The sequence below is a fragment of the Ptiloglossa arizonensis genome, chromosome 6 (assembly GCF_051014685.1).
Source record: "Ptiloglossa arizonensis isolate GNS036 chromosome 6, iyPtiAriz1_principal, whole genome shotgun sequence".
Classification (NCBI taxonomy): domain Eukaryota; kingdom Metazoa; phylum Arthropoda; class Insecta; order Hymenoptera; family Colletidae; genus Ptiloglossa; species Ptiloglossa arizonensis.
The window spans coordinates 23,712,169-23,731,389 of record NC_135053.1 but is presented as its reverse complement, the minus strand read 5'-3'; the positions used below and the strand labels follow the sequence as shown (position 1 = coordinate 23,731,389).

The 19,221-nt window shown below is 50.5% G+C and overlaps 1 protein-coding gene across 1 annotated transcript in view; it reads left to right on the top strand.

Moving 5' to 3' along the window:
- LOC143148409 (uncharacterized) overlaps nt 1-19,221 on the top strand; it is a 108,084-nt gene that overhangs the window by 50,507 nt on the left and 38,356 nt on the right. Inside the window, exon 2 of the mRNA XM_076314712.1 lies at nt 13,917-14,202. Within this exon, the coding sequence (XP_076170827.1) occupies nt 13,917-14,202 (286 nt within the window). The remainder of the gene's footprint in view (nt 1-13,916; nt 14,203-19,221) is intronic.

Sequence of the window (19,221 nt, the reverse complement as noted above, 5' to 3'; positions counted from 1 at the left end):
CTATCGGACCTGCAGTTTGGTGTACGTGAAACCCAACGTCCACAATGCACGGAACGATTTGACCTTTCGAGTTGTTTCGAAAGAGAGGAAGAGACGATTCGAAAAATATTGTCCTGTTACGAACGAGAACGTAATCTAAAATTACGTTGTCCCACACCCGTGAAGAGTATTCGACAGCTCCCTTAAAGGACGTTTCGTTGAATTGGTATACGATAGGTGAGGACGACATTGAAGAGAAGAAGAAGAGAGGAAGTGCAGGATATGCAAAAGAGTGGAAGAAACGATGATACACTTGTCAAGGGGATGTGAAAGGGGGAAGAAGAAATAGTGAGGAGCGTAAGAGAACCAGTACGCGAAGACAATAGAGGACTGATGGTGTTAAAGAGGGTCGTGAGGAGAACAGAAGGCTAAAGTTACCAAAAGAAATGTACAAATTGTAGAATTAGAATTAGAAAGAGAAAAGAATTAGAATTGGAATTGTTCAATGTGCGTGTACACTTGTATCGATACAGGCGAGTGGCTCCATCCTGCGTGTGCTTAGGCTAATTAGGACATTGTACATGAGGTGGACGGAGTCAAATGAGTGAAAGAGAGTAGACGATGCAGAGGCCACGTGGGACTAAACGTAATTTATGGATTAAGTATAACTACCCGATAAACGATATATTTCGATACAAACTAGGTACATTGACTTCTACGATAATTATAAATTATAGACTAGTAGAAATAGGATAGGCTACTTCTGCAATGTCAGAGTAAGTTGACGTAAGAAGCACGAGAAGCACTCAATGTAATCCGGAAGTGTTTCAAAACCGAAAGTAAAGAAATAACGTTAACGTACTAGGTGTACAATTATGATATGCGGATTTTTTCCCCAAAATAACACATTATTTTCGAAAGAACGATAATAATAGCTTTATTCAAAGTACGCTCCATTGCCAGTTAGGCATTTCACCCATCTTTCGTGCAATTTGTGGGTACCGCGCCAAAAAGAATCTTCGCCTCTTTCCGTGAATCGTTCATCGAGTCATTTTATCGTTAATTATTCCCAGAGCATCTGTTGAAACAACTGCAACAATGATCCTAAGAGTGCCAGATGTCGATAACGAATGGTCGATGTCAGTTTTAAGGACTGTCTCCATATTGGCGCGGAAGGGTCGTCAACGGTTTGGCTATTTTTCTTTTGGCTTTTTTCTAGTCAGTTCCAAGTCGAGAGTCACGAAGACCACACGACACATTGTTGTTCACGTCAATACATATCACTGTATACTTGTTTATTCGGACTATGTATTCTCATATGTCCAAAAATATATCACTGTATACGGATCCCTGCATATTGTAATAAACTACATATAATAACCTAAACTTTACAACAGCATCTCCTCGACAAAATCTCGGAACTAGTGCCAAGAAGAATCGCTACCCTCCAAAGGTCTCGGTACTCGCGTTCGCGGCGACATCCTCGGAATTTCGTTGCTCCCTCGCCGGAAGTTCCGCGCTCGAGTCGATCGCGAGCGTAAAAATCGTAAAGCTCGATCGAGCTTCGCGAAAACGAAACCGTCGTTAGGGTCGCCGTTTCGCGGTAACTTTTCCCGCGAAAACAGGAACGCGTACGTTCCCCTCCCGCTTGTACGCGCGGCCCTTCCGCAATTAAACGAGATTTACGCGCACCCTTTGAACCCGACGGTGGCTCGGTTTCCTGAAAACGTGGAAAACGTCGTGGCCCGTAAGCCGGGCATTGAGCTTCCGTGGGGTTCGATTCAGGACCCATCTCTGTAAATTCATGGCCGCATTAGTTTCCTGTCTTACGAGAAACCACCGGACGGTCCCCAGACATCGAACATTACTTTGATAGCTAGGTGGTGGTTCCTATTTCACGTTATACGGTCGTCCCGACGGTGGCGATCCCGCGTCCAACGCGTGAATAACCAAGCTACGGTGCCGTATGGTAATGGCTACTCGGATTCCTCACCACGGGTCGCTGGATCATTGCGTTTCCTAGCAATAAATTGTCGGCCCGAAGCTCCGCGTGATACGTACAAGCTTCCACTCGACGGCGCGCTTTGTATCTTCTTAATCTATGGATCCGCCGTTAAAAATCCGAACGACTCGGACGTACGCCGTGTATCCCGCATTCCGACAAAATTTCCCATACCGCGCGCGGGCGAGCGCGGGCAAACGCACGCGGGGCCATGGTACACCAAGCTCCCGATCGCTTCCGCGACGTCCCCCCATCGAGCTTCGATAAATTATCGACGAACGGGGTTGCTCGCTCGATGGTCACGGTCGCGTCGCCCGATTCCTAAACCTCGATCCCGCGAAATAATTCGCGAGGCCCCCAAACGCGGAACCGCGCGCGTACCGGAGACCCTCCGGAGCGAGCTTCGACACTCGTAACCGGCAATCTTTGATTTTCCCCACGGCTCGCGCGTACGATACGCTCGGCCGGCAATCAGCCACCGACCTTACGCGTCCATCCGGTTCGTTGCAATGGTTCAGGGACGTCCGTGTCTCGTCGCACGTTACCACCCGATTCGGAAGGTGTAATCGCGAAAGAGGGGTCGTCGTCGTCAGTGGTACCGTATCTCGCGAGCGAGTACACGCGTTTTCGATGAGCGAACCGACCTCGAGAACCGGTGTTCCGTGTTCGATGGATCGTTGCGATCGATGGTCGTCGAGTGCTGCGCGGAACGAAAGATTCGAGAAACGAACGAGACCGATCGCAAGAAAAGACACCCGGACCGTGACGAGAGGAACGAGAAACGAGTCAGAAGTCGCGAAACGAAGAAACGGTGCCCGAAAACCCAACTGTAAAAGCCGAGAACGCGAAGGGAGAAAGGGTCGATCGGTGGAACGATAAAGCATTCAAAACGTTCGGTGGAGGATCGTAACCGACGAAGCGAAGGATCAGGGTGCGAACTGAACGCGAGGAGAGATCGAGAACTACGAGAAACGACAAAGGATCGGTAACGTTCGGTGGAAGACTCGAAAGGAAGAAATCGAACGGTAACACGAACTAGAAAAAGAAGACGAGTCAATGGGGAACGGAGCGACGAAGAAACCAGAGGTGTCCGGGAGAGTAACTACGAGTCGCGGTGTACTTGGGGGTGTCCACGGGGCTACCGTGTTCACGGTGCGAACGAAGAAACGGGGAGAAATTAACGAAAGAGTCGACGAACCCTACGGTGGTGGCCGAAACGCGTAAACGACGAGGGTTCGCGTACAGTGAAAAGCGAAAGGAAGAGGGCCTCCTCCGAAGAGGAGAAGGTGGACCGGTGACGAAAGAAACCGCAGGTACGGGGTCTCCGTGTTTCGCAGGGAACGCGAACGTGCGTATAATATTGGCGCGAGGGAGAAAGATAAAGGCCAAGGGAGCAGAAGAAAGAAGCGGGGAGGAGAGCGAAAGGAAGATCTCTTTCCCCGTGGTTGGGTGGAGAGGGTGGGGGCAAGGTGGATCGCGGATTGAGTCATTATGCTTGCTCGGAGGAGACCACAGGCCTTGATGCGGGAACGGCTGCCATCGGCTCGTGAAAGGAAACCGACCGGATGATTCAACGTATACAGACGGACAAAGTAGTCGCGGTGCTTACTATACGCTGCACTCATCCTTTCCTCGTCCCTATTCTTCTTCGTCCACTTCATCGTCCGCCTCTTCCTATTCCACCGGTCTCCGCGTTCCTCGTACGCTTCTCGTTCGAGCGTTCATAGTCGGCCGGAGCGGAACTGGTTTACAGCGTCGCCGAGTTTGACTACGACGAAAGAAGCGGCCATCGAGGAAGGACGAACGACCAGAAGATCCGATTTCTCGAACGCGTTCACCGATTCTCGAGGCCGCTCGGTCGCCTTTCCACGGAATCGATCGTTTCCGGTTTTCTTTACCGTTTCTTCGCTCTCTCTCTTTCTCACTCGTTTCGCGCGGACTTTGACGAAACGACCGAGCTCGTTACGGGAGAAATTTATCAACGAGTTCGACGGGCTCGACCGACAAAGGTGCAACGCCGCTGGTACAAAAATCGAGGAAAAAACTTTTCCCATTTTATCGTTTTATTTCGCGCGGACACGACACGGCCAGGACCCTCCACGTTCCGCGAACGTTCGTTAATAGCCTCGACTCCCCTCCTTCTGCGCGGTTATTAAACCGGGCCGTAATTTACAAAGACCGCGAATTCGCGCGAGCCCTTGTTATCGCGGGAGGTAATCGAGTTCGGTGAAATCGAGAAACGAATCGTTTCTCTTTCTTCTTTCCGTTAATGAATTCCATCCGCAATTCGCGAACGTTGGAAAGCAATTTATCGTTAATGCCCGAAACGAGAATTACGCTCGAGCGATAAAAAAGTCGAGGGAAGCGTCCGGTCGAAATTCGAGGAAAGCTTCGTTCTCACGGATCGCGGAGAGATCGAAGCTTCTTCCTCGATCGATGGATCGGTTCCTCGAGTTGCTAGCGCGGTTAAGAGCGTAGCACAATATTGTGACATTCGGGCCGGTTCGTCGAGGAGATCCGCACCGATGACATTACGAGGCTAAGCCGCCACTGGATTTTATCTCGGATCCGTTGTAAGCCAAACGAGCTGACAACTCCTCGCCTCGCCGGAGAAAGAAAGATCGAGAGACCGGGGCGACAAATACGAACCAACGAACGAAGAAACCGCAGGTACCGAGCGGCCGGAGGACCCTGGATACGAAAAATCCTTGCCCGGAGCCACGCGATCGATTACCTGGCCCTCTCCCGGTTAGACTCGAGGAGGAATCTTTTGACAAGTCACTTTGGCTGACTCCGGGCAACCTTCTTTCGCGGAATCGGGCCCATCGCTGCCGGCCGATACCAATCTTGCTAACATATTGTCCAGCCCACGGACACCGCGGTGAAATGCATATTTCTGGTGGATCGCGTGTCGTCCGGACCACGGTCGTTTATTTTCCCGCTCTTTTTTCTTTGTCTCCCCGCGCGGAGACGCGAAGGCAAGTGCAGACGTCCCGCGGCGTTTACCGAATTTATTCACCTTTGATCTCGTTCGAACATCCTACGGGAGAATTAAACGCCCATTGGTTTGTTTCTCCATTGGGAGAGGTTTTCAATTGAAAAGATCGAACGATCCTTGGAACTTCTTTTTCAATTTCGGAGAGTGCAAACTCGAAAGTAAACGTGATCGTTAAGTTTTACGCGTAACGTTCGAATACTCTTCGGTGGTAATCTGGAACTATCGTAGCTTCGATCATTTTTTACGCGCGTCGACGAGACGGTGTTCTCGAGGGTGCGTCGCTCGGAAAGTTCAATTTAGAAAAATCGATTTTTTAAACCTTCTTAATGGAGATCCCCTCCTTCGGTCAGTCACGCGTTCGACGATTTACGTCGAAACGAAACGGCCGAGAAAGAATTTCTCCGAGGCGCAGATTGGCTCGGTCGTAACGGTGAGAAACGCGCCGAAGGGGAAAAAAGGCGTTCGCCTGAAACCGTGCACGAAAGACTTCATCAACTTCTCCTTAATGCGAGGGAGTTGCGCGCCGCTACGTGCATCAAGGCACGCGTGGGGTCTCGCATAGCGAACAGCGGGGGTTCGTAATTTGCAACGTAATTCGAAGAGGACTATGTACGAACACGGGCATCGGGAACGCTGCTCTACTTGTCCTTACTTTAAATGTACATTCTTATTTATCGTACGCGACTCGACGATTATATTCTCCCATTCGGGTGTGCCGGTGAGTTTTTCTTCGCGATATTTGAATCCTGTTGCCGAACGTTAAATGCACTCGCCCAATGCGGACCGATCTATGAATAGAGAAGGTGCGGTATATTTATTTCCTTGCAGAAAACAATAAAAAGTCCTCTTCGTTTTCGGGGAAAATACATTTGAAAATCGAGTACGCGCAAGTGTCACTTATTATACTGGATTGTTCGATAAGTTTTAACATTTTTTTTGCGATATTTGAATCCTGTTGCTGAACGTCAAATGCACTCGCCCAATGCAGGCCGATCTACAAGTAGAGAAGGTGCAGTATATTTCCTTGCAAATAAACAATAAAAAGTCCTCTTCGTTCTCGGGGAAAATACACTCGAAAATCGAGTACGCGCAAGTGTCACTAACCGTTATTAGTTTTGTCGTTTTTCCATTGTAGAAAAATACTACGACACCGCAACTTTGAAGAACTATACATATACGCATTTGGCACGTGTTCGTCAAACGGTAGCACCATTTTTAGAAAAATAAAACGACGAACAGCTCGGTTTCTCATCGAACGACGAAACATATCGAGCGACCTGTTAATAGTTTGCGCCTCGACTAAGGACCACCCTGTACAAGAATTCTTCGTTGGTCGATTTCTATCGTCCGCGAGTTCCCTAGGTGGCGGCAGGGGGTCCGGTCGGTGAAATTTCTCGTTTCTTTCGGCAATCGTTGAACGAACGAAGCAAGGAACTCTCGGTTTCTCGCTGCGAGCGTCGAGATGGACGGTTCGCGGGTATCCATCGAAAACGGGATCGTGCGCGCCAATTAACGGAAAAAAACACAGGTGGTCGTTGCCGCGAGTGGCCGCGGCCGCGAGATTCCAGTTCCAGAGGGCCGGTGCGCAAACACGGCCGATGGAGTTCGGATCCCGGCGCAAGAAGGGGTCGGGTACGTTTTTCCATCGTGCGGCAATTAAGGCCGAATCGGTACTCGTGGTCGCGGTGAAACGGGGTGGGGGTAGCACGTCACGGTCGCGTTCGTGCCTTTCCGAGCATCGGAATTGAAGAATTTACGAGGCCGTTCGAGCAGCGAGCATTTGCCTTTTCACCGCGCCTCCCTTAACCGTTCCCCCCGATGCTTCCACGTATCTCCTCCGCCCTGTCTTTTCTCTCTCCTTTGCGTTCACCTTCGTTCCTCGGCCCGAATTTCGTGGCCCCCGCGTGGACCACGTTCTCACTCCTTCTATCTCTCTCTCTTTCTCTTTCTTTCTCGTCTCGTTTCGTCCATCCGTCCGTCCGTCCGTCCGCTCGTCCATTCGTCCCGTTCGCCGCGCGGGATTCAATGTCCATGCAAAGTAAACGGCGGCCTCGGAACGGCTGTCAATTATCCGTTATATACGGCCCTGGCCCCTCGAACCCATTCTTAACGACCCCTTAAACCTGGCCACGGTCCAGCCCCCTCCCTCCGTGGTCGTGCATCGCGCCGAAAACTCTCTCGTCGTGGGCCCTCGGGGACCTCTCGGCGACGATCGACGACCAACGACGACGATCGACGAGCAACGACCACGACCACGTCGACGACGACAACGACCACGACGACGACACGAACGACGAGCAAAGACGAAATTGAAGGGAAGGGTGGACCGGCTGCGAACCCGAACCGGAGCAGAAGCGGTTTCCGGGAATCGTTTGGTATTCCAACGCTACCGCCACTCGCGGCACCTTCCTCCTTCAAACTGCGGACAGATTCCTCGGTTCGGTCGTTCGGGGCCAGCCACCGATACACACGGCCGGGACGATCGGCTCTATAGCCGCGCCGCGAAGTGTGTCAGAATTGCAAATGGACAGCGCGGCACCCGACGAAACACAGGAGCCCCCGAGCGGACCGACGGAAAGAGGGCGCGAATTCCACCGTGTAATTCGCTAAGATGAATTCGAGCCGGGAGCGTGGAATTTCGGCACGCCGTTGGAGAGAGGGGGACAGAGTTTCGGGGAACGGTGACGCGCGAGACACTGGGAAAGGCTCGGGGTATACGATTTTTACGACGGAGGCGATCCTTTGTCCTTTAGGAAAAAGAATTTCGTTTTCTAGAAGGTGTCGTCTCGGGCGCCGAGGAGCCCCGAGAAAGCGAGAATCTGGACTGCGAAGGCCGTGGGTTTCGCGCGAGGGAAACATCGTCCACGGTTTCGAAACGGTCGACACCTGTTCGACTTCTCGTGACGCGCGCACACCTATATAGAATTGCGTTACACGGAGACAGAACTAGGAAAGGGATACGCGATTGAGTGGTAATTTTAAAATCGAAGGTACAAGTGGTAATAAGCGAGAACGAAAGGGATTGCTTGTGCCCTAAATTTTGAGCGTGTCTAACCCAGATGCATTGAGTGGAAGAGATTAAGAATTAGAACGAAAGGGAATGAATGCGTATGAAGATACGAGGTGCGAGAGAAGAGCGTTCAGAACAGTCAAGAGCAGTCGTTGTTGGAAAATTGTCGAAGCGTGTTGTATCGCGTAAAGAAAGAATAGCATAGTCAGCCTAGTTATCAATTGCGTTATCAATTACGTGTTGCGTTAATGTTTCGTTCCTACTACTACCTCGTTCAATACACGTATATCCTAGAACTTTATTCACCCTCATTTTATAACCACCACCACTACTTAAATAAATTCCTAGAGTACCTCAGATTCTAACCATTCGGCACGTTCCGAAAATGAATGTTGAAAAGCGTTGCTACTATTACCTCGTTCAATACACGTACATCCTAGAACTTTATTCACCCTCATTTCATAACCAGTACTACTTAAATAAATTCCTAGAGTACCTCAGATTCTAACGAAACAGTACGTTCCGAAAATGAATGTTGAAAAGCGAGGAGAACTTCGACAGCGCTTGAAACATTAACTATCGTTCCACGGGTCTCGAAACTCGAGTTTGAGCTCCACGTCGACGTGCAAAAGTCACCCTTGACCGCGTGGCGTATAAAACGACGAAAGTCGCGAGACGCGAAGGGTTGAAGATGCAATTCGAAGCCCGCGGCGAATTAAGGCGCACCGGTCGAATGTACGCGAAGGTAACGAATCGTTTAACGAGCCGACGCCGTACGAGCTGACCCGATGAACGATCGAACCGTCGAAGAGAATGTCGGGGTTAACGGGTGAAGCGTCATCCCCTCGCTCGTAAACGCCAACGCCTTCGTAATTACAACGATGCGTTCGAACGTAACGAGCACCAACGAGACGCGATCGGAAAGTTGTTTCGGGCTCTCGGTTTAGCGCTTTCGAGCCCCTCGTTACCGAGATACAACAGAATCGCAAATCGATATCGACCTTCTGGCCTCTTTCGACAGGACTCCTCGACGATCCTGTTCCGATAATTTCGAGAACCGGAAAATATCGCGTTCACTTACCGAACGATGCTCACGACCTCGCGAAAATTTGGTTAGGTCCCTGGACCGTGTCGATCTTCCTCGTCCTCGAGAACGAAACGAACGATCCTACGAAGCGGCGTCGATCCCTCGGGATGGTTGAACTCGAAACGAAGTCCGGACCCTTGAAGGAGCCACGGAAACACGATAAATTTTCCGAAATCTTGTAAACCAACGCGATCCCCGTCCCGTGCCAGAACGACGATGCTCGATTATTCTCCGATCTATCGGGTCGTCGAAATTTCTTTTCGAAATTTCTCTCGATCGCGTTACCCTTTGTCTCTGGCTTATTCCCACGATCAGTGTTGGAGTTTCCAAATATTGGTACAGTATCGTCGACACGAGTCCGCTTACTTAATTCCATAAGTACAAAGTTTAAACTATCTTTAAAGTATATTTGCTCACCCTTACCTACGGACAAACTTGTAACAATACTTTCCTCGTCTGTGAACAGAAAAGTTAACGACAACGATACTTTGCTTCTTTACTGACAAAAAGATAGCCAACTCTTCGATCCAGTTTGCGTAAAGATCGCGAGCGAAGAAGACGCAGGCGCGAGTCGGCGTAGAAAATTTCTTTCCTCTTTTTCCGATTCGAGACGTTCTCTCGCGGCATTAACGCCGAAGAAAATGGTGGCTGGCGCGCGTCGAGGGAAACTTCCATTGGAATTTTTCCAACGATGGTGCGCGAGCGACGCGTCGAGTCGGCGTGTTTTTTCGAACCGGTCGCGATCCAAGGGGTCCGAAGCGTGGAATACGCGTCGATCGTTCGAAGGCGCGTCGTCCCGCGGATATAATGGCTTATTAACAAAGCGTTGCCGTGCGGCGCGAGAAAGTGACAGAACGGTCGCGGAGCAACGGGCCCGGACGAGACGAGGGGGGGCCCGAGGAGACCCCGAGATCCTGACGCCAGGAGTCCAATCACGAGTTTCGTCGATCTCGCCTTCGAGAGAAGGGTCCTGACACAACGGGGCTTTAATTACGCCGATATCACGGTAATTAAGCCGATCAATGCGTGCCATTGTGCGCCGACTGCGGGGCCCCATCGGCTCTTAAGGCCCTGTCCGTAATCACGGCCACGGACCCCCTTCGTTCGACACAAAAGCACCCCGTCCCGTGGGACACCGGGGTATACCCAGCCCCCTCCCCCTCCCCTCCGCCCCGCGCTCTGGGGATCTTCACGGGTAACCTCTTTTTGCCGGGAAACCGCGACAATGGAGCAGCAAAAATCGAAGCGTTCTGGTGCGCGCGATTCGATTCGTTTAATTGAAACTCGTTCACCGTGTAATTTTTCTGCACCAGGACCCCTCCGCGAATCGGGGGCCCGTCCGCGCGGCTTTCGTGAGAAGCCCTCGACCTACGAATTTCGCGCGCGTCCACCGAAACGGACGATTCGTCGGAGAGAGATTCTACCGAGCGAAATTCTGCGAAAAAATTCGCAACTATTAGAATCGGAGTACAGAGTCAACTGTACGTCGGTGATATCTTTGTCTTTGATATCGTATCGCGTATGGAAGTACGAGTGTGCGTTCACCGTGTAATTTTTCTGCACCAGGACCCCTCCGCGAAACGGGGGCCTCTCGTGAGAAGCCCTAGAATCGTCTACGAATTTCGCGCCCGTCCATCGAAACGAATGATTCGTCGGAGAGAGATTCTACCGAGCGAAATATTACGAAGAAATATAACTAGGATCAGAGTATAGAGTCAAGTGTACGTCGGTGATATCTTTGTCTTTGGTATCGTATCGCGTATGGAAGTACGAGTGTGTGTGTAAGAGTAAGCGTTGCGCGAATCCGCGGTGCGAATCAATAATCTTTCGGCCGTAAGAACATTCTGAACAACACGTGTACGTACCAAGTACATTGAAACCAGTAATAATTTAATCGTTCTTGTTTATTCTACACCCTCGCTGAAACTTATCCAATACAATATTAATTACGGTTGCGCGTAGCTAATCAGAGAACTACATACTTAGGTGAAGTAAACAATCCTTCGATTACGTCAAAAATATCTGAGCATCCCTACGCAGATCCGAGTCTACCGGTACGCGAAATTTAGATCGAATTTACAAACCTTGACTCTCGCAATAATTACAAACGTTGCGTAACATCGGACGAATCGAATTATAGTTCGAAATGGAAGGTTTCCTATCCCCCCGGTGTACCGTACTTTGTACGTTTCGTTAACGACGAACTTTCGACCGTGACGAAGAAGAAGAAGAAGAAGATTCACCGACGCGCATCGGAGGTTTCTTCGGCTCGCGTAAAGGAAGATTGTGCGCGAAATTCGTAGCTCAGGGCGCGGCGCGCGATCTCGTGCCGAATCGTCGTTCCTCGGAAGTAATCGCGGCTCGGGCAAACCTCGCCAATACCAGAAAATCGCGCGAAATCGTTCGTACCCTAAAGCACGGTCGATGGGTGGTACTCGACGTTGCGTACACACAGTCACGACAATGTTGGCCGCATTAATCGAACGGAATCGCGTTGCAATCATCCGCACGATGCTTCCCGGTAATACGCTCGGTTATCGAATGGAACCACCTCGGGGTTTTCTGTGTCTCAATCTGTTGCGCTCGATTGCGCTCGAGGCTTTCCGGAACGAGCGGTGTCCTTTCGAAAAATCGGGATCGGACGATTTGACGGTATTACAGGGAGTTTTATCGCGGAGCCTCCGGGACTCGCGAACCTCGTACCAGAACTCCGGTAGGTTCGGATTTCTTGAATTGCTCGTACTCAAGATCGTGGAATTTTATTTATAAACACAGTGCGGAAATTGACGAAAAAGTACTACGAGGGATCGTTTAAGAGAGAAGGATATTTAACGAAAGGTACGTTGAAAAAGTCGAGAGATACAGAGTGTTTATTAGCCAAAGTGCAAGTGCGAGCGATAGATTAGAAATTGTCAACTCGATAATCTACGATTTTCAAGGAAATAGACAACTTGGCAATAGTTTTACTCTTGCGATTACTTACTTACACGCAATTTGTTCGGGTGACCGAATAACAGAGACAATTCTACTAAATTGTTTATTTCGATTCCGGTACACCTTACACATACATCGATTCGAAGTACCTCCACCGTTCGAGTTCCGCGACTTGCTCGTATTCCAAGATCGCAGAATTTCCGTTAATCTGTGCTTCGATCCCGAGGTCGGAACGTCGTTGAGTTCTTCGTCTCGAGGTAGCTCCACGGTTCGAATACCAGTGAGTTCCACGAGTTCCAATATTAGTCGGCTCGGATATCGATCCACGGCGTTCCAAAAGAAGGAGTCTCTCGGAGGCCTCGACCATTACCGATTCCCGTTGCTCGAACTCCACGATCGTCGAAAATCGAGGAAAAAGAACCGATCGCGATCGCGTCTTCCGGTGGATCCGCGATACGAGATCGAACGGTCGACGAGGCTCTTGCAGCGGCGGTAATATCTCCCGAGTTGCATCGTCACTGTTCTTTTGTGCTCTGCCCCAATTACAAGAAACGGCTTCAAGGACGCGCTTCATCGAACCGAGAATCGAGTTTATTCAGCCGACGGGGAACGCACCGAATGCTTTGTCACTGTTTATCGAAAACTTCCGAGCGACGAGCGGAGAAAAGGAAGCCCAGGGGGAGCGTGGAGTACACGAAGAGGGGTTGGAAGAGATTTGTTTGCGGCCGCCCGCACCGTTTTCACTGTTTGTCGTCGGAGTTAGGACAACGGGGCCGTGGTTCTTCACAAAGCGCCGCTTCGGGGAACGAAACGAGTCGAACGGTACACTTTTCGAGTACCACGCCACTATTTGCACCGACATTTCACGAAACACGGCCGGAAGACGATCTCCCGCGATCTCTCGGGCTGTGTCCCCGGTCGGTCGGGCAGCTCCGATACGGGAACAGCGGCGCGTCTCTTCCACGGTTGGTTCCATTAACCGTGTTTATCCGGAACTGTTCGCGTGTTTGGAACACACACGAAACCGATCCTCGTCGAGCACTCGTTTCCAAAATCGACGACATCCCGAAAGCCGTCGAGAGGATACTCGATTCGTGCTCGAGAGAAGGATCTCGCGGGTAGTGTATGCCCGCTCGATCCTCGTCGAAAGTTATACCGCGCGACCCCGCTCCTGAAACGAACACCGAGCCGTATACGACGCGTGCGGAAGACGCACTTAACCTTAAAACGTTCTTACGCTCGATCCTTCGGTTAAAAATATACCGAGCGCACGGTACCCGTGTTTCTCGTTCTATTCGTTTACTTAATGGACCGCGTACGGTGTCGTTGATAACTTTCAAAATAATAGGTTCTTCAGTGCTACATTGAACAGTTCCTCATTGAACAGTACTTACTGAAAAGTACTAAATTGAACAGTACCATATTGAACAGTACCATATTGAACAGTACTACACGGAACAGTACTACATGGGACAGTACCACATGGAATTTTAGTACATTGAACAGTACTGCATTGAACAGTACCACATTGAGCAGTACTTATTGAACAGTACTTACTGAACAGTACTACATTGAACAGTACTGTTCGATAAGTTTTACCGAACGACAAAACTTATTGAACGATCTACTAAAGAGAAAATCACCTATTCGAGAGCCACTCGAACATTTCGCGTGATTTTCCAGCGTACGCGGACCGATCGCGACTGTAGGTATACTCGAACGTTCCAGATGTTTTCCCGGCAGCGAAGCATCGAATACATCATTGGAAAATATACACCGTGCGAATTATACACGGACGAGAGAACTCGGCTGATCGTTCGATCGCGGTACTCTAATTTAATCCCGGTCCAATCGAGCCCATTCCCTCCAGTGTACCCCTTGATTGGTAACAATCTTCGTATTGCAGGTGACGGTCGCCAGCACGAGCACGCCAAGCACAAACACGGTTCATCCCGGTGTTAACGACATGGACTGGTTCGCCGGCGTTGCCGAGGAAGAACTGCTCTACTACACGGGCGTTGGGAACGACGTGGATTCCCTTTGGGCTGTGATAGGAAGCTTCGTGCCACCACCGCCTAGACCGCCTTATTTACCCGAGGAGGGTGTCACCACCGACGGACTCACCACCTGTGATTTGTGTTCGTGGGCGTGGAGGAACGACAGGCATTCCTTTTCCCTCGACGGTACTCTCGGTAAGTGCTACCGCACCGTGATTTCCTGGTTTGATGCCGGTCATCACCTCCGCGACCGCTTTCAGCTTTCAACCGACACCACCGCCAACAACCATTCCAACGTTCCGAGTATTCGCGATCCCTCGAGCCTCGTATCCGAGAGCTCGAGAACGAACCGATCCTCGATTTTCACCCACGAGGTCGTTCGAATTAAGAGCTTTTGTGGCGTTGTTTTCCTTTCGTTGACGCCGGGTAGAGGAGCTCGTTACCGAGGGACCGCGCTCGAAAAGGGTTGAGAAACATTCTGGTAGCTCGCGCTGCCATTAGGACCCGGCGTTCTTCCTTCTGTACACAGTGGACGGTATTTGTGGCGTGTTTGCCCGCTCCAAACAGCTTTTCCACTCGTCTTCCACCGGATACTTTGAAGATTTTCGGTCCCGCGTCGAAAATAGAAAACCCGTGCGGCGATCGGACGGTGCACGGTCAGCATCATCGTACACGGTTCCCGTACTCGTAAATTTTTCTTACACCGACCGCGGGGATAGCGCATTTTGGAAACTCGCGTCGGAAATTGCACGCTGCTCCGTGTTTTTCGCGTCGGTTTATTACACGATGTAACGATGTACAACAACTGGGCAAATGATGCCCATTATCGGGCGCGCGGCGTGGCGCGGCGTCGTCCCCGATGCCACTCCCCGCTCGTCGTTCTCCTTTTACGCACGAAAAGGGTTAGGCGATTTCATTACAACCGAAGTGGCTCCGAAGTCGGTGGTTAGGCAGCTGTGGATACGGTCGCAGCGCGTTGTACGATCCCGGCCGACCATTAGGGTAGAGGAGGGGGACAAACGAGGTGAGCGGGCCAGAGTCAGCCCATTAGCTTTTGATGACAGGTAATAGAACGTTAAGATATGTGTATCCCTAAAGCAAATACTAAATAACGAAAAGCTGACCGTCCGGTCGCGAACCAGCCGGCGAAACGATCGATCAATCCTCTCTCGACCGGCTCCGCTTCGAAAAAGGAACGAACCTATCTATCCCTCCCTCCCACCCTCTCTTCCTCTGTCCTCCCTCTCCGTGTAACGTCGCGTGGAACATTAACGTCGTGTTCCTCGGAGCTGTTGACGATGTCATAATCGATACGACGGAACTGCTCGATACCTCGAAAAAGAAACAAGCGCGCAAGGTGCGCGCGTCTTTCGACGCGATGGGTCCTACGGGTCGAAGGTCGGCTGTTGGGCTCGCCATGGGAGGCCCATCGAGTTCTTCGTGCCTCTAAAATTTATCTCTACTTTCTCTCTCTCTCTCTTTCGTTTCTTTTTCCTTGTCCTTCATTCGATTCGCGCTAATTCTCGTGACGGACAAATTAAGACGGATAATTCAAAGGCTCGCCCTCGCTTCGGCCCGACCCCCACATCCGGCCTGATTCTCTTTCGACCAATCGGAGCTCGCGATGCGACCACTCCTATCATTCTCCCCTTTGCTAAAATGAAAATAAAGAAACGACTCTAGTCGCGTGGATCGTATCGTACATTACTCGACCAAAGTCGCTGGCCGCGGATCGATCGAAACTCGGTCAAACCCTCGACAACCGAAATCGTGAAACGAAAATTGTACCGGTTTGAAGCGTATCGTTTATCGTAGAAGAGAAATCTTGCGCGATAGATTTCGAAGCAGTTTACGAAGATTGTTTCTCTCGCGTTTTTACACGCGTGCACCTAACTCGAAACATTTTTATTGCCGTATCGTTGTTTATTAAATGCTGCATGGATCTCGTGTGGAACAAGGTGCGAGAAACGTAGAATGTGGTTAATCAGGCTCAACGACATCGCGTTGGATCAAGATTCAACTTAATGTTCATCGTGAACCAGGTTTCGAGCAGAATCGCGAGACAGAACGAAAAAAGCGATAGTTACGCCAATGAGAAAGTAACGAAAGCACAGAAAAGTCGAGAATAATACGTTGCTACGCCGATGGGTCCTCCAGCGTCCATAAAAAACACTCGCTGCGTACTCTAGCCGGAAGTTTTTTTTACGTGGGAACTTTCTTCCCACGTTTCTCTCCGCGTGGTTTGTTTCTTCTCGCGTATCTGCACGGTTTGTTTTTCTCGCGTTTTTTTCCTGTCGACACTTTTTCTGCCACTCGTGCTCGCTTACGATGTTATTTTAATTTTTTCTATCGCGCGTAAGCGTTTCCAGGAAGTCGATGTTCTTCGTTCGATCTTCGTTCATCTCGAGATTTCTACCAGCCGGTAACATACGAATCGAAACGAGTATAAAGTATACGAGACAATTCGATAAATTCGAAGCCATCGAGTTCGTCGAACGATAGTGGGAGTCGATCGCTGAAATAGGTTACGTGTAAGTTACGCGTACGTAGCTGAACGCCATAACTGTGCTCCAACATCGTAACTTGTTCGTTCGAGATCGTCGAAGATAAAATCGTTATCCCGGATACTTTAAAACTTATTAACGCGCGTAGAAAACTACTCGATATCTCGTTTCTACTTCCACAAAGTATTTGCGAGCTGGTCAGTCGCGTGGGAGCGAAAAAGTTACTACCAGTTAGATTTTAAGCATTTATTTATACAAGTATTTATACGAAACGTAACACGACTCGCGCGGTAAAGAAGTCGCTCTCGCACACGTACCAACCTTGTTTCTTAATATCCTCCACTCGTAGTTCTTGTACCACCGTACAACGTACACTTACACGATCTCCGGGCAAATCGGTATTATTCGGCGTTCCAGAAGGCGAATTGTTACATAATCGGTATTATTTGCGTACCAGAAGGCGAAAGTCTCGTCCCTCGCGAACCCACGCAACGTAAGAAAAAAAAAAAAATGGAAACGAACCTTTTACCGCAGCCGTAAATGACTCGATCGTGCACCTAACCTCCATCGATTCGTACAAAGGATCCATCGCGCGAAGGTCCGTTCGTGCAAAGATCGTTTCTTGCGTTCGTAAGAGTATCCCGCTCGAAATCGTAGCGCGGTGATTTCGAATCGTTGTACGCGGCAGCTCCCGTTTGCGTATGTAATAAACAATAAATAAAACTAATAACAGCCCTCGGTGCCGCCGACGCCCGTATCGATTTTTCGAGTCAGCGAGACGTCCGATGAAAAAGAAAGGGGGAAAAAAAAAAGAAAGCAAAGAAACGAGGAACCGTTCGTTTCGATTCCGAGGAAATCGAACCGCAAACGATCGAAAGGGGGCCCCGTCGGAGGCCGAGCTCCATATCCGGTCGAAAAGAATTCGTCCAATCAGAACGGCGGGTTCTCCCCCGTTGAGTCGAGGTTCACACGTACGCGAGGGCAATACGTAAAGTCTTCCGCTACGTGGCAGGGTGCCCCACCTCTGGTTCCGGGGCCCTCTTCAGCGCTTCGGCCCCCTCGTCCTCCTCGTCCTCCTCGTCCTCCTCCTCCTTCTTCTTGTTTCAGCCCCTGCGGGCTCCATCGTTCCAGGCACGCATTATCGCCATTACCATGAATTCCAGCAGTTATTACGCCTCTGTTGCGCCGCCACGAAAATGGCGGCCCGGTGCATTCTACCGTGCAACGAGGAAGGGACGCTCCCCACCTATCCCCTCTCTCGTCTTTTTCTTCTGGCGCCCATGCTCCATCGTCGTCGTCGTCGTCGTCGTCGTCGTCGGTGTACACCTTGACGCCGCTTCGTCGATCAGAGGAATAGAAATGGCGGCCGACTGGTCGTTTCTACGGGTGTCTACGCTCGATTGCGACGATTCGTTCCGCCGTTCGGTCGCTCCGCGACGATCGGATTCGCAATAACAGCATCACCGTCGTCTTCTCGTACGCCCCATCGCTGGACGTGAACGCGCGGAGTGAAACGAAATTGAAATTTATTTCCAGCAATCGAACGATCCTCCCGCGAATGATGGACGACCGGTAATAAGCTACGCGGCCGCTTTCGATACTGTTATTAAAGCGATAAATCACCGACGGGGCGGTGGCGACGGGTGGGGGGTACCGAGGGGCCTCACGGAGGGGACCGACGCGTTCGGTGCACAGATAAGATCGTCGCTTGATTCCGCGGCGAAACGCCATTGTCTCGCCGAAACCCCGACGCAATTACGCCGCGAAACGCGAGGATAAATTGGAGGGGGTGGTACGAGGGGGAGTGAAGGGGGGTTGAGCGGAAGGGGGGAACGCCGGGAGACGGTGGGGCTCTTTAGAGGTGCATCGCGATGGGGCAATCATCGCGTCACTTCGCATCTTCCGCGACGTAATAATTACGAGATCGCGCCTCCGACTCCACGGACCAGCGTGGTACCACCGCGAGCCCCTCGGAGCCGAACAGGGAGGCGGAAAGCGTGGAACGAACGAACGAAACGCGAGAGAACCGAGAGAACTTAATTCGAGTTCTCTCTCTTTCTTTCTTTCTCTCTGTTTCGTTCTCTCGAGAGAGAACCGCTTTCGTGCCGGAGCGCGCGCGAATCGTCCGTGACTTCAACGCCAGGACCCGCCAGCTCCTGTCCTCCTCGAGGTTCCTCGCGAGAAGGCAACCACGCTCACGTGGGTGGCACCGGCTCGTCCGAACAAGCAAAAACTCTACGCGCGCAACCCTCCACCGACGATCCTTTTTCCCTTTCGTGCGTGTCTCTTTTCTTTCCAAAGCCGTTTGAGTGAATTTTCTCGACGAGCTTTCGTCCTACTCGAGTGGATAGAAATAATCGCGCTGGAGTGTTAACGCTTCGTAATTGAGTCGCGAGAACGAAAACGCGAAGCGAAACTTTGAACGATGGATCTCTCCGTTACGAATTTTAAGGAATTGAAATTTGTGAGCATAATTGTCCTAATTCCCAGTGTTCGGTCTTCCAGCTTCTCGTTGTAATTTTATTTAAACCTTTCGCTCCGGCGCGCGTATATATACGTCCTCGAAAAATGACCATTCGTATGGGAAGAGCGCATATATACGGTCTGGAAAAGTAGTTGCTGAAGTCCGAAGAGCGTATACATACGTTCATACAATATATACTTTTATTTCATACTTTTCATGAGATCAAAAAAAAAATCAAGTTCGAAA